The sequence below is a fragment of the Lepeophtheirus salmonis genome, chromosome 13 (assembly GCF_016086655.4).
Source record: "Lepeophtheirus salmonis chromosome 13, UVic_Lsal_1.4, whole genome shotgun sequence".
In the NCBI taxonomy this organism is placed as follows: domain Eukaryota; kingdom Metazoa; phylum Arthropoda; class Copepoda; order Siphonostomatoida; family Caligidae; genus Lepeophtheirus; species Lepeophtheirus salmonis.
The window spans coordinates 44259480-44275706 of record NC_052143.2 but is presented as its reverse complement, the minus strand read 5'-3'; the positions used below and the strand labels follow the sequence as shown (position 1 = coordinate 44275706).

Sequence of the window (16227 nt, the reverse complement as noted above, 5' to 3'; positions counted from 1 at the left end):
TACCTTGTATATTTTTGTGATAAAGAGGTAACGCTTAAGGTGAACGTCAAAACTTGCTCACGTTTGCTTAAGAAGGAAAGATATGTTGTAAACAATTAATAATTCACCAAGCTGTCTTTTTCAAAAGGAGGAAGCAGAAATGAGGGGAAAAGTCATATATTGAAAGGATTTCAGAGAGTAAGCTAAGTTAACGTATATATAATTAAGATACGTGAGATACGTAGACTGTACATTGCTTGTCATGTATCAAACGGCTTTTACATAACATATGTTTACACATGTATGAAGACGTTGTTTTTTCGTGCTAGGAATTAAAATAATAAACATTCGATTGTCTCATGTTCTTCAATCTTTGAAACAATTGAATCTTATTGTAAAGTAAACCCTCGTTTACGAGTGTCTATTTTCCATTCGAATAACAAAGGATTTCCTGAATGGAGAACAACTTCCCTTGTTTTATCCACATAGCACATTAAATACCAATAAGATAACAGGAGTCGTATTCCAGAATCCAGACTAAAAAAATTAAATACCAAATAACGATGAGAAGGTTAGTATTAGTATTAGTCATTCATTACTTTATTATTTATGGCGCCGTTATGGGGGCATATCGCCATCATATTTTAAGTAACCCTCAAAATTTCACGTAGTAAAACAATTTATTGTCCTTCCCGGCTTAAACATTATAACTGCTAGGAAGAAGTACGAAACCACCTCCCTCCCATCAACTTTGGCAAGACCTGAATTAATTTAGGCGTACGTGCCCAAATTCATTACAGTTATACCAGAACTCCTAAAGACCAATGATGAAAGAGCTGAATGGTCAAATCATCAACCGGTGTTGATCGTAATCCAATGTGTCAAATATATATTTTGAAAATCCGTTTGATTATAATTCTCCCCTGTGCAGCTATCATGTAGTTCATATTACATAGCCAAATTAGTATATATCTTATGATTATGACAGCATAAAATTATTATTGATCCCCTGTAATACGATTATTGTACAAGCTACATGAGTAAAGAGGTTTTAAATATGATGTTCTATATATTATGGAAACATTTTATTTTCCTGGAATGATGAGATAGTTGGAAATAAAGATGTAAATCAGGTCTGTTTTTTAGCCGACCCGTTAATTTGTAATTTTATTTTATTTTATTTTTTCATTATCAGTTTTCATTATGATTTAATTCCTGAGTAATAGATCCTAAATAGATTCAATTATATTCAAAATCTGATTGAAATAAAGAATGTGTGTGCTCATAAAAGACGACGTGTAACCCCCAGGATTCGTTGCAGAGTTATAATTGTATGTCTTTGTTGGACTCAGAGTAGAATTGGGGATCAACATTGGAGTAATTCTAGCAAATGTCCCTGTTTATATATTTTTCTTCTTCTTCTCTTATGACAGCTGATTGTAGCTGATCTACTGAAACGTCATAACCAATATTCTTTCTCTCCTCCTTAACATTTTTCAAATTGTCAGGGTTCCATGTTGATTAATGATTTCTGGTTTCTTTTTTTCTTCAAGAGGCCCATTCTAGACTGCATTTTCATCATTGGTTGGAAACATACAAAATTCTTCTTTGATGTATATAAAATTAGAATTTGTCCTTAATGTTGTACCATTTTTTATTTAGAAATAAAGATGGCAATCTCTTCCATTTCAGTCCTAAAGTTAATAAAGTTCGGTCTTTTATGACGTCTCACAACTTGAGTTATTCTTTTTTAATCGGTTTATGTACTGACAGTCCGAAGGACCGGTCGAAGCCATGATTGGACCTCATAAAAAGGACTGCCGTAGCTCAATTTTTTATTTATTGAAATAAATATTTTACATGAACAAATGTTTTTAATCCTTAAATGTTTTTTGGTGCACGTCATAGGCAACATTCCAAAGAAACACCTTTTTATATAATACTTGACTTAAATGTGTCAAATTCTAACTTTTTTTGTATCTGAAACAACCCTGTATGTAAGTTTGAGTAAACATGAGTATAATTTTGCATCTAAAAACACGCTAAGTAGGTAATTATTAATTAGAAAAAAAAATCCAAAAATCATTTTCTTTATATTACTTCTACAAAACGTTTTTCACCTCATAAATTATTTTCATGCCAAAAAAAAAAAAAAATAGTAAATAGGGCTTAGCACAAATCTATAATACAGTTTTTTTGAAATCTTACTATCTTATTAAACCTGTGCCAAAGAAAATGTGTTTTTTTTGCCTAAAAGTGTGTATTGAATTTAAGTTAGTATAATATTTGCTCTTTCTTAAATATACGAAAATTTTGTGGACTTGTGATGAGGTAACGTAAGAAAATATATGTTTATAAATACATACATAGATCTATTCAAAACAAAGTATGCTTTTATGCACAAGAACTCGGACAGCATGGGAAAAAAAAGTTTTTATGATTTTTGTTTTCTTACCTTCCGCGGTAAAGATTTTCTTATATAAATATACCTAAATACGCATTATGTACTTTTATTGTCCATTAGTTCTTTTATTAGATGTTTTTTTTTTGAAACAATTGACGTAAAACGGAGTGAATGACATACATATTCATTCAAGAGTTGAAGAAGTCAATGGAAAACTTCAATTTTTGAGATTTGAGACATTTATACAGCCATAAAGACAAACTTTGCTTTATTAATAAAGACTCGCAGTAGTACTCGGAATTAACCGGAGCTATTAGATGTCGTAGAATAGACTCCAACAAATACTCAGTGTTACTCTCCGTTTTTCATGATCATACTCACACGTACTCAATACTTGGATGCTCTACACTCAAGATTGAAAGAATATTGATTACAGTTTGAAAAAATAAAAAAATTGTTTAGGTTGTAAACAATAACAAAATTCGCCTGCTAAAAATGGTTAGGATTTACAGCCGTACATATATATACACTTCTTTTTCTTTTCAATATGCCCTATGTACTGTACATAGAGTTGAAATTTCTTTAAGGAAAAAAGAGGGCAAGGAGAAGGCGGGAGTGAGACGTATGGTACTACTGAATTAAGATCCTAGTTAATATGAGCTGCATGTTATATGACTTTGGAGGGGAGAAAATGAACTACTGTTATAAAGAGGAGAACGTTCTACATTTAAAATAATATTAGTGCAGGAAAATTTTTGTAATATTTAAATATTAAAATACAATACCGGGTAGACAAGCTATCTTGTGCTAACACGGGTACTTCAGCAGCTGATTTTTGTTATGGTTTATAGCTTGTTTAAACCTGCACAAGTTACAAAAAAAATAAAACATAACAATTGTTCGAACTCGGGAACTCAGAGAGACGTTCGTTCACAAGGTTAGGCGAGAATTTGAGGCTTCTAAAGGTCATACAGACCAAGGTTAATAGAAATATAAGGGTATACCATAATGTGTGTACGACTGATGTGTGACTTCCACCACACTTTTTAATAGTGGTGTCATAGATGAATCATATGATTGGTTGTGTGTTTTGTCAAAATCTATCTGTCTTACCCAACAATGGGTACGATACATCAAATTGAAAATTCTAGCAATAGTGATGTCATAGAATATGATTGGTTGCATGTTTTTTCAAGATATGTGTGCCTTGCCCTGGAGTCGTTACGATACATCAAATCGAAAATTCTTGCAAGCCCGATTACATGATGGTCTAACCTTGTATTTCTATTAACCTTGATGCAGACAAAGTTCCCTGCCCTCAAGGTCAACACTAATGCCTACCTGGACTTGCTAGAGACCTATGTGAAGCTCTTGATCGACACAGTTGCCAATGAGAGGCCTCACATAAGGCAGCAGGACTCGGCTCTCTACTACACCTCAAAAAAAAAAGTTTCAAATGGCTCCAAGACAATTTTGACGACTTCATCTTGCCAGACTTTTGGCCTCCAAACTCGCCAGATCTCTATCCGATGGATTTTTTTTTGTATGGGACACGATCGAACGACAAACTAACCGAACCCCCTACAACACCAAAGACAAATTTATCAGTCGGATCAAGAAGAAATTCCAGGATTTGCCAAGTGGGGAAGACCTGCTTACACGTATAGAGACTATAATTAAGGCTGGAGTCGATTTTATTGAATAAAATAAATCAGAATACATCAAGCTTTCAGAATCTGGTTTTATTTTATTAATCTGATGACTAATTGGAGAGAAAATACCGAATGAAATAGTAAAAATCTTCTCGTGGCACAAATAGATTGCGCACCCTGTATTAATTATATTATACATTCTTAAAACAATTTCCACAAAGATAGGAGATAATGTTTATTTCAGAGGGAGAAGCTATCACCACGAGAGCCTATTAAATAATGAACAAGAAGGAAGAAAAGGAACATGCAACAACTATTTTTCCGTTTCTCATTTTTTTTCTGCATTGCTATTTCTTAGATCAAGTAGTAATCCTCCAAAATAACGAATCAGTAAAGATTCAGACCAACTTTGCTTTATTAGTATAGATTTATATAAAGGTAAAATAACATAACACATCTATGTATATATTATACTTATATTATATTTTATAATAACTTAAGAATCCAAACTACTTTAATCCATTCCATCGTATCTACATATACTTATCTATAAGCACATAATTATAAAAAAGTTGTTCTTTTCCATTCATGGCAACAACATGTTCATAGGAATGAAATATTGTGGATATATATGTGTATACATATACAGGGTGGTCCATATTTAGCTGGACTGAACTGACTCAATAAAAAATGAGATGCCAATTTTAGAGGTTGAGTGATGTAACAGACTATTATTCCGAGATTAATTCAGATTTATTTTGATTAAATCAGACATATTTTAAGAAGTAAAAGATGTCTGTGATTTTATTAGATGTTCAAAAATATCCATATTTCATATTTACTTCGTTGCGGAGTAAGAGAGTAAAGGTGTTGTCATTGTCAACCTTCTCAACAACTGAAAGACTCCAATTGCCAACATGTCTGCTCTTAGGAGCACCTTTTCTTGAAAATGAGAATTTATAGGAGTCCAGAAGAAGGAAGAAATACAACTATTGGGACAAAACAGCTTTCTCAGGCAGTAATAATAGCAAAAATAAGGCAACCGCCTGGAAGATCCATCAGAAAGTGTACTAAACGGAACAGGAACTTAATGAATAGATTAACAAAAGGACCAAAAATTTAAAAAAAGTGTCCAAATCTGTTTTTAGTAGGACTGATCCCAGCTCATACAGTAAAAATAATTCAGACCTGGTGTCAAAAAACTTAATGCACTTATGGGACAATTCATGTTGGCCTCCCTACTCCCCTTATTTGATTTCTCTTGACTTCTTCATTTAGGAACAGATCCGATCGAGAGTGGGACCAGCACTATCTAGAGACCCACCAAGGACGCGCTGATGGTATCTGCTGAAGCATCATGGGAGAAATTCACTGATAAATTAGTATGTAAAAGCTGTGAGTCTATAAGAAAGAGACTTCAGACTGTAATTTATTGCAAAGGATGTCAATTTGAATAAAATTTTGCGAATATATAGTATTAGTACTATTCTTTATAAAGTAAATAAAAAATATTTTCCGGAACTTAGTTATATATTTGTCTGTAGAGGTGTATTTCTAAGTCCAACTATATATGGACCACCCTGTATATATATATGAGTTCAAATATTTTTACGCGTCTAGGAAGTAGAAAACGAATTTATAATTCTTTAAAAAAGATAAATAATTTATTATAAAATATCCTACATGATGAATATTAAATTAAACATAAGAGTGTAACATGGCAAGATTAACTCATATCTAGGTTAAGCAAACATAAAAACAATAATTATTGAAGAAATATTATGAACATTAAAATTAAGTATTTCAGATGTTGATTACTTTTTCATCATTTAATTATTAGACGTATACTTGAGTACAAATAAGCATAATAAATCATAAGTATAAATTCAAAGTGCAGCCATTTTTATGCTTGAATATATAAAAATTTAGTAGTTTTTTAGAACAAAATGGATAACATTAATCATCCCAGTCATAGTATATTCGAAAAAATTTCAGTGAAATCCATATTTTTAATACTATATAGTTCTAAGTGAACCTAAACAAAACAACAAAACATAAAAGCAAATTGTAACTAAAGGACCAAAAACAGTCAACTTCTTCAAATGATGTGAACAAAATAAGAGAGGTAATTTTAAAGAAAATATAATAGAAAGTATGGACTTTTGGACTCTCATTTATTAATATAGTTAAAGCAGGTAAGTCTTTCCGTTGTTGCTGTTGTTGTTGTGATAACTTACCCAAATCTTTTATAAATGATTATTTTTCTTTCTACTCAGATGGCATTTTGCCAAACTTATTTCCCCATAAACGAAAAAGTTTCGGCCACCTGAATTATTTTTTCTTAGATACTCAATTTATTTTAAACTTAGGAGGAGATAGTGCATAAGTAACTCCTTTATGTGTTCAACATTTAGTAATTGAGATACTATCGTTTCTATCGGTACTCTGGAGTAAGGTAAACATTAACCACATTGTTTCAACATTCATTTACCAATCAAAAGTGCTTCAGTTTTCTAACAATTTCATCAATATATGAATTTTAGTACTAGTAGGAACTAGGAAGTGATATCGTTTTACAAAAGTTAGATAAGCTGGCTCAGTGTCACTCCAAGGAAGGTTCAAAAACATAGCAGCATTTCGTCTGAAACTTTTTCCCAAGTATATCATAATTATTAATTCATCGAAAGATATTGTTTGTAGATGATGATTTATGACATGAATTATGATAATGTTTCTATAATATTGATACCGAAAACTTGTCAGGAATTGAGAAGGTAAGCTGAAACTGAAACAGAGAAGAATATAATGTTTACAGTGACATAATAGTCACGGCTGACCCTCGTCCCAGATCCTAGTTAATGTGAGTGACACTGATTTTTTATATAAAATACATATAGCTATGGCTTTTTATTAAAACCAAAACAATATTAGGTTTAATTTCTGACTCGTGGCATATACGTCTAATTAACCTACATTCGTTCATTCAATATCCTAAGATTAAAAGAGAGTTGCTGGTACACAGTAGTAGTAGTAGTAGTACACAATTAAATAGTCATTTAAATGATATTTGAAATCAGCGCTACAGTCATAAAGAAAGACTATTTACATTGATTTGATTGGAAGATTAAAGCGGTAAATTAGCCAATGAGAAAGAACCACATCCGGACCTGATGGCTACAGCTGATGTATCATTAGCAGCTGCGTAGATCAATCCATTTAAAAAAATCTTCCCTCTGGTGGAGCAGGTGAATAAAAAAAGAGAGGAAAACTAAGAGAAAGGGAAGGAGAAATAGGAAAAGACGTTTGATATAAGGGCGGTAGGGAGTGGAGGGAGCAGCTTTATTGTAATTCTAGCAGCTAAGTTTCTTCCTTTTCTTTGGAATTCTTTTCTTTTCTATCCAACAATACGCACTGTCACCATCAGACTCTTCCATAGTCCTCATCGTCATTAAGAGTGTTTTTAAGTACTTCTCTCAACGCGAGTTATTTAACACTTGAGCCTTTTGTAGAGTCTTGTTCATCACCATTTCATAGAGGGATTCTTTTCTCTCCCATGGTATGTCTTTACCGTTCCTTGTTAATGAATGAGTAAGACGTCCGGCTTTTATACGGCCCGTGACTCTAAATCCCTTTGATTGACTGATAGTACACTTGCATTTAATTATTTATTTTCTTGCAGGCAGTTGAGTCGATCCTGAAGACATATTCTTGATTTACTCGTTGTTATATTTTGGTTTCGGCTGTGTACCGAAAAACTCTTTGTCTTGATTCTCATTGCGCAAACTCAACGAACCTCGCAATGGAGGACGGATTTATGAAGCCATGGCAACAATGCTGTGACCATTTTGGCGTTGATGTGGATAATGGCCTCTCAACGGATCAAGTCAAAAGGAACTTGGAAAAGTATGGTCCCAATGGTAAGTCCAACGTTAATGCTAACATTACTAATTCCAGTCTGCTCATTCTAATGCCCATACTTTGTATCTTACAGAACTCCCTGCTGAAGAAGGAAAATCCATTTGGCAACTTATTTTGGAGCAATTTGACGACCTTTTAGTTAAAATCCTTCTTTTGGCGGCCGTCATCTCTTTTGTAAGAACAAAATAGGATTCATTCCTTTAATATTATTATTTTGTGACTCAACAATTAATACAGAGAGTCATGTATCAATTGCTTAGTTACAAAAGGATATCATTTCCATACATATTCCAATATGATATCTAACAAATTCATTTTTTATTCAAATTTAGGTATTGGCTTTCTTTGAAGAAGGTGAAGAAACAGTGACAGCATTCGTGGAACCTTTTGTCATTTTACTTATTTTAATAGCCAATGCCATTGTTGGTGTGTGGCAGGTAATTAATCTATACTTTTTACCTGTATTTTTTCACTTAACAATTAACGGCTTATTTGTTTTTATCCGGGTATTAATTTTTATCTAAAAGAAAATTAAGCTTGCAAGTTTGCCAAAACTAAATATCCATATGAAATTATAGCTGTTTGGGTATTGCATTTAAATTTTTACCTAAGAGTGAGATAATTATAAACTTTGTAGTTATTTGATATTTGGATAAATATTTGTTATTATTTTAACAGTCAAATGACATTATAACTTTCCCTTTAATACTTATAATGAAAGCCCTCAATTTTTAAACATTATGCTGGTTTTATTCTCCTGAACTAAATTGTAGGTAGAGAAACGAAATTTAAAAGATAAAAACAACACATTTTTTAAAGATCCATCATCTAAGTAAAAATTAAAACTGGATCAATGCCAGGACTTATATTTTTTCTATATTTTTTTTTGGACAATTTTAAATATTGACTCCTTGTTATACTTATATATTTGTACAATACGTTTGTCAAATACCTAAGCATGTATAATATGATTATTCGAAATTTTATAGGAACGTAACGCAGAATCCGCTATTGAAGCCCTCAAAGAATATGAACCTGAAATGGGAAAAGTTGTACGCACAGATAAAGATGGTGTTCAAAAAATTCGTGCCAAGGAGATTGTTCCTGGAGATATTGTCGAAGTTTCAGGTAATTTTTTATTGAAGAGGAAAATATATATTTTTGACTAATTGTCTTTTTCTTTATATTAGTCGGTGACAAAGTACCTGCTGATATACGATTGATTAACATTATGTCTACAACTCTAAGAATTGATCAATCAATCTTGACTGGAGAATCCGTATCTGTCATTAAACATACCGATCCTGTACCGGATCCCCGATCTGTCAATCAAGATAAAAAGAACATTATTTTCTCTGGAACAAATGTATCTGCTGGTAAAGGTCGTGGTATTGTTATTGGAACTGGATTAAATACCGCTATCGGTCGCATTAGAACAGAAATGACTGAGACTGAGGAAATAAAGACACCTCTTCAACAAAAGTTGGATGAATTTGGTGAACAATTGAGTAAGGTCATCACCTTGATTTGTATTGCTGTCTGGGCTATCAACATTGGTCATTTCAACGATCCTGCACATGGCGGTTCTTGGGTGAAAGGAGCTATTTATTATTTCAAAATTGCCGTTGCTCTTGCTGTAGCTGCCATTCCAGAGGGTCTACCAGCTGTTATCACTACTTGTCTTGCTCTTGGAACACGTCGTATGGCCAAGAAGAATGCTATCGTTCGATCCCTCCCCTCAGTGGAAACATTAGGATGTACTTCAGTTATTTGCTCAGACAAAACTGGTACTCTAACTACTAACATGATGTCTATCTGTAAGATGTTTGTTTTTAAATCAGAAACTGACATTAATGAGTTTGAGATCTCTGGATCAACTTATGAGCCAGTTGGAGATATTTTTCACCATGGCAAAAAAGTAAAAGGATCAGATTTTGCTGGTCTTGAGGAACTTACCACTATTTCTATTATGTGTAATGACTCAGCTATTGATTATAACGAATACAAAAACGCATTTGAAAAAGTTGGCGAAGCCACCGAAACTGCTCTTATTGTCCTTGCCGAAAAAATTAATCCTTACTCAGTTTCAAAATCTGGTGGACGTCTTGATTCCGCCAAGGCTGTTAGGAAAGACATGGAAAGTAAATGGAAGAAAGAATTCACACTCGAATTCTCTCGTGATCGCAAGTCTATGTCTACTTATTGCACGCCAAAAGCAAACACAAATCTGGGGTCTGGACCAAAAATATTCGTTAAAGGAGCGACTGAAGGTGTATTGGATAGATGTACTCATTATCGCATTGGATCCGAGAAAGCTCCCATGACTTCAGCTATTCGCGATCTCATTCTTCAAAAATCAACCGCTTATGGAACTGGGCGAGATACCCTTCGTTGTCTTTCTCTTGCCACAGCTGATTCTCCAGTAGATCCTAGTGCAATGAACTTGGAAGATGCTAATCAATTTGTGAAATACGAGACCAATTTGACATTTGTTGGTGTTGTTGGTATGTTGGATCCTCCTCGTCTCGAAGTAAAGCCAAGTATTGCTAGATGTAAAGAAGCTGGAATTAGAGTAATTATGATCACTGGGGACAATAAAAATACTGCTGAAGCCATCTGCCGTAGAATTGGCATCTTAGATGAGACTGAGTCTTCCATTGGTAAGGCCTTCTCTGGTCGTGAATTTGATGATCTCTCTCCTCATGAACAAAAACAAGCATGCGCTAATGCTTGCATGTTTGCTCGTGTAGAACCATTCCATAAATCTAAGATTATTGAGTATTTGCAATCAATGAAGGAAGTCACTGCTATGACTGGTGATGGTGTAAATGATGCTCCTGCATTGAAGAAGGCAGAAATCGGTATTGCTATGGGATCTGGAACTGCTGTGGCAAAATCTGCTTCTGAAATGGTACTTGCTGATGATAACTTTGCTTCCATCGTGGCTGCTGTTGAAGAAGGAAGGGCTATTTACAACAATATGAAACAATTTATTCGCTATTTGATCTCATCCAACATTGGTGAAGTTGTATCCATATTTTTAACTGCAGCTTTGGGTCTGCCTGAGGCTCTTATTCCTGTACAACTCCTTTGGGTAAATCTTGTCACTGATGGACTACCTGCCACTGCTTTAGGATTTAATCCTCCTGATTTGGACATTATGGACAAGGCTCCTCGTCGCTCTGATGAAACTCTTATCACTCCATGGCTTTTCTTCCGTTACATGGCTATTGGTATTTATGTTGGATTCGCAACTGTTGGAGGAGCTGCTTATTGGTTTATGTATGATCCCACTGGACCTCAAGTTACTTACTTTCAATTGAGTCACTGGTTACAATGCCAAGGAGAACCCGAAAACTTTAAAGGATTATCATGTGATATTTTCCAAGCTCCTGAACCAATGACAATGGCTCTTTCTATTTTGGTTACAATTGAGATGTGCAACGCCATTAACTCACTCTCTGAGAACCAATCTCTTGTGGTGATGCCTCCTTGGATTAATCCCATGTTGATTGCAGCCATGGTTTTGTCATTCTCTCTTCATTTCCTCATTCTTTACGTCGACATCTTTTCCGTAAGCTATTGCTTTTCAATTTTATATTTAAATTATATATTTCTATGCAAGAAAATTATGCGATCATTCGTCCAATCTAATTACATACTGTTTATTAACTTCGAGCTATTTGTTTTGCAGGTTGTTTTCCAAATTACACCTCTATCTATTGAACAGTGGATAACGGTTATGAAGTTCTCTCTACCTGTTATCGGTTTAGATGAAGCATTGAAATTTGTTGCTCGCAACTATACTGAGGGTAAGGGTGTACATATTCGTTGGACTGAACTAATAGCGATACTCGTTGGCTTCGCGGCGTATGGTTACGCTTGGTATCTACACGAAATGGCTATTATGGCTAGATTATAATATTAATGAAATCACACAAAAAAAACAAAAAAATTCAAGAGACTTATGTTTTAATTAATTTATCCCAATTATATATTATATCCTTCTTGTTTTTTTTTCTCACACATACTACACAAATTCCTCTGTTAAGACCACGGTGGAAGAAGGGTAAATTTTCTTTTACAAAAAAAAAAAAAGAAAAAAAGTGTTCTATTTTCCCCTTTTACTTTTCCCCGTATCCTTTGTTATCCTACACTTCTATAGAAGGAAAAAGATTCATGAGCATGTAATAAAGAAACTCTACAAAATTTCCTTGAGCCTCAACAACACCTCACCTGCTTCTCATTTATAAATCTCATAGAAAACAATCCTATTACCTATTTTTGCGTGTGTATATTAATAATATTCTAACTTGAAAAATGTGTTATTCCTCATTTTCAAAGGAACGAAAAATTGAGGCGGGAAAGATATTTTTATATTGGAATTGTCATAGTATGTTTTAAATTATGTTTCCTTTTTTTCTTTAAATATTTTATATGAGTATACCTTGTGTTAACTCATAAATTCATTTCTATTTAAAAAAAGCAAAAAAAAAAACAAAAAAATCAACTTCATCCTTGAAGCGTTAGGTTCAACATAATTTTTTTTCAATTTTTTCAGATATTATCAAATTTTAATCCATTTTTCTACTTTTTGTGCTGATTTTACAATATGTATTTACATTTAAATTGAAATACTCTTACTGCAACAGTAAATCGATCGGTCTTGTTATAATTACCATCTCTTTTGAAAACTTAGCATATTTAAATTAAATCATTTCAATCTTCATGTTTCAATTATAAATATATTATTTTTGTTGTAAGAAGAAAGTAGTGTCCTTCTTCAGTACAAGCCATACATAACTTGATATTCTAGATTTAGTATGATGATTACAATACACACATTTAATTATTATTATTACATTTTGTATTCCTGATATTATGTCTTTACCGACGTTGTATATATGCAGAAAAGAAAGAAAAAAAAAGGAAAAAAAAACTTAAAAAAGAAAGATAATAATCAAAAATAATCTTACTACTATTTTAGGTTTTATTTAGTGAATTTTTTGCTTATTTTTGACCGAATCTGAAATACATCAAATGTTATCGAGAAAAAAAAACAAAACAAACAAATTACTAATGCCTTAAATTTTTCACGTAACATGCCTGTGTGCTCTCTTATTAGATTACACCTAATAATGAGTTTTCCTTGCAAAGTGTGTACTTAATTACTCTGGTGTTTGAAGTTTGAACTATTTCTTCATTTAACGGTGTTGGATCCTTTCCTTCAGTTTGTTGGGTTTGCGTGAATATAGTGTGTTCCTTAACAACACAAACCAGTGAGTATCGCAAAGGGTAAGTAATGATCATACGAGTCTTGAAGTACTTATACATATATTATCATGTTTATTAAGATATTGAATTTATCGTTTACACAAAAGATATTAGGAGCATGATTATTAGGAACAATCCAATCATTTTGTTAGTAATAGTATTCATATTTATTTGCTGATATAGGTATTATAGAATAGATTTTGGACTAGGGCATAGTATTATAATTATACGTCAATTAAGTGAAATCTTCCAGTGATTACTTCTCTTATATTTTCTAGCTGGACGACGGGAAAAGAAAGATTAATTAAAAAGTCGCAAAAATACAGTAGGTCATGTATTTCTAATGTTGCACGCGTAGAAACTGTACAGACTGAGTGCATATATTAATATTATATATACTGTAGCATGAGAGTGAGTTTTAATTTAAATTTGTACTCTTCAAGTGTCCTGATGCAGTTGCATAGTAATAATTCCTTCTTCCTCAATCTTCTTTTCCATATTTTATCTATATTTAGATAGATAGACAGAAAGAGGAAGTGAGAGAACGAAGGAAAATAATTGTTTATGTCGCGTAACGCGACGAGTTTAGTGGAAAGTCATCGTAACTGACAGTATACAATATTATAATTTTTTCACTAAATTAACCCATGCACATATATGTATATGCAGTTGCTCTCTTTTAAATATACTTTACTCTTGAACAAGTTGGGCTTTTGTACGATTAAATTGTACGTGAGCTACATTTTAAACATACAAGGGATGAAGATGAGTTATACGATATTTCATATGTGTTTGGGAATAGTCGCCTTATTCCTAAGAACTCTACAAATAATAATCTTCAAACTTCAACGATTATCCTTATGTAGAAACTGAGCAAGATACGTTTTCACCTACAAAAGGCTCGTGTCGTGTCAGGATTTAAGGACACAATCACGTCTTTACAAAAATATGATGCTTTGTTAAAAGAAAGGTTAATTATTAATGTGAAACCATTTAGACAAAGTAACTACTAAGTTATGGAAACATCTCAGTGACTGATACTTTATCTCCTCAAAACCTCCTACTTTTGAAAGGAAGGGATGCAGTATGTTTAGATCAAATATTAATAAAAATCCTTATGATTATATATCTAGACTAGTTCTGAAAATCTGAGATGTGATGATTAAATAGGTGGAAATAAGTCTATTCCACCTCATTACTAATACCTGAGTGAATGATTATTAACTGCATATTTAAACCCTACATTCTCAATGAGTTAATTGTCTGGCATCAATGACTTTTCTCATAAAAATTACAAATCCTTATTTATTCTACTTCACGTCACAAGAAAAATCAAGTCTAATAATTTTATCAGACATTAAATATGATATATATAATATAACAAATAGGATCTCTTTATAGTTGCCTATTAAAATTTCAGGTGTTATTACAAAGTGAAGGGCTCCGAACAAATTGCTGCGGTATAAAATCCCAGATTCTATGAATGAGTAGATGACCATTCTTAGAAGAAGTATGGCCTCTAATTCCTTATTCGCTTCATTTTAGACGCAGTTCTTTAATTTCGATAGTCATCGATAATTTTTCCTTTAAAAGTAAAATAATCATCGAAAATAAATTAAATCTATTTCCTCTCTAAAAATAAGGATACAAACCCCAGGGACGTCCGCAGAAGGAGGGGCTGTAGCCCCCCCCTCCCCAGATAAATATATATATATAATTCTGCAGAACCCTATGGGCCCCTTCAACTTTATCAATGTAGGAAAAATATTATACTAAATGAAGCTAATGAGCTAGATTCGTTCGTCTACTATCCTTCATTATATAGTATGGTTTGTACATGAGTGAAGATGAGCTTCCTCATCCATCATTGGTGTACAAATAGATATGTGTATAGTTTTGGAACGGAACAATGAGCAATTTTTTTTATAAATTCTGAAAAAATTTTCAGATTATAATCTTCAAAGCTCAACAATTTTCTTTTTGAAAATAAATTGGCTCTGTGGTTTAAAATATTTTTTGTTCGGAGGAGTAAAGCCGGACTACCACATCTATCGTTCGTGTACACATTAGTGTATATATATTATATTAACTCTTGTTAATTGATTGAAGGAAGTCTCTGTGAGAGCAATTCTGTGTCCGATATCATATATACACGCATACACACGATTTCCCCAAACAAAAATATTATAAATCACAGTACCTCTATATTTTGAGAGGGATAATTGTTGACGTTTAAAGATTATAATTGGAAAGTTCTTATAAATAAATTACCCTTTGGTTCGTTCAAAAATTATACACGTATTGCGTCAACAAGCATGATAAATGTGGAAATTCACTTTAAGACAGGATCATCCTGTAGGGATCTTTATGACCGCTGCGGATTTCGCTTATACTAGAGTTTTTGTGGAGGGTCTTTTGACTGCATGAAGTTCTGTAGATATGTATCATATAAAGATTTAGCCGAATGCTTTCGAAATTTATTTTCTTTTTGTCATTATTATTATTATTTTTTAACTCATTTTCTTTTTATTATTTTTTAGCAACCAAAAAGAAAGTTAAATGAACCCACAAGTTCCCCATGGAAAGATGATGATGTTTATCTTCCATTATGCGTTGAGAAACTCTCAAAATACCTCCGAATTCTATAAATGGAACAAAGAAGCATCTACACATTTAACTTTTTATTATCGTTAAACTTTTGATTTTTTTTTCTTTCAAAAAAAGTTCTTATATATACAAATTATTTGTTTTTATGATTCGTACACAATTAATTCAAATTGTCTTCCATCAAGACAATAGTTTTCCCCATCATGTAATTGGAACCCCAATTATGTGATTCCTTGATCATTTTGAAGAATGAATTTACATTTATCTTCTTCCCAGTCATCGGGGACTTTGTTTCATTCATAACTGATGTATTTTGGTGAAATGGCTCAGTTATTATTATTCATTATAAAAAACTTGCTCATTAATAGAAATATAGTTTATGTTATAATAAAA

General features: G+C 32.6%; 1 protein-coding gene across 10 annotated transcripts in view; it reads left to right on the top strand.

Annotated features, from left to right (window-relative positions):
- The window catches only part of SERCA (ATPase sarcoplasmic/endoplasmic reticulum Ca2+ transporting SERCA), a 31063-nt gene extending 14836 nt beyond the window's left edge, over positions 1 to 16227 (top strand). Inside the window, exons 1-9 of one of the 10 annotated variants that reach the window (XM_040723234.2) lie at positions 6351 to 6490; positions 7715 to 7952; positions 8027 to 8127; positions 8286 to 8390; positions 8943 to 9081; positions 9144 to 11527; positions 11648 to 11765; positions 13506 to 13552; positions 15768 to 16227. In XM_040723234.2, the coding sequence (XP_040579168.1) occupies positions 7835 to 7952; positions 8027 to 8127; positions 8286 to 8390; positions 8943 to 9081; positions 9144 to 11527; positions 11648 to 11765; positions 13506 to 13531 (2991 nt within the window). In that variant the 5' untranslated portion in view covers positions 6351 to 6490; positions 7715 to 7834 and the 3' untranslated portion in view covers positions 13532 to 13552; positions 15768 to 16227. Of the gene's footprint in view, positions 1 to 6309; positions 6491 to 6814; positions 7624 to 7714; positions 7953 to 8026; positions 8128 to 8285; positions 8391 to 8942; positions 9082 to 9143; positions 11528 to 11647; positions 13249 to 13505; positions 13553 to 15767 lie in introns of those variants that run through there. The other 9 variants (XM_071893207.1, XM_040723235.2, XR_005867908.2 and 6 more) reach the window with 9 other exon arrangements.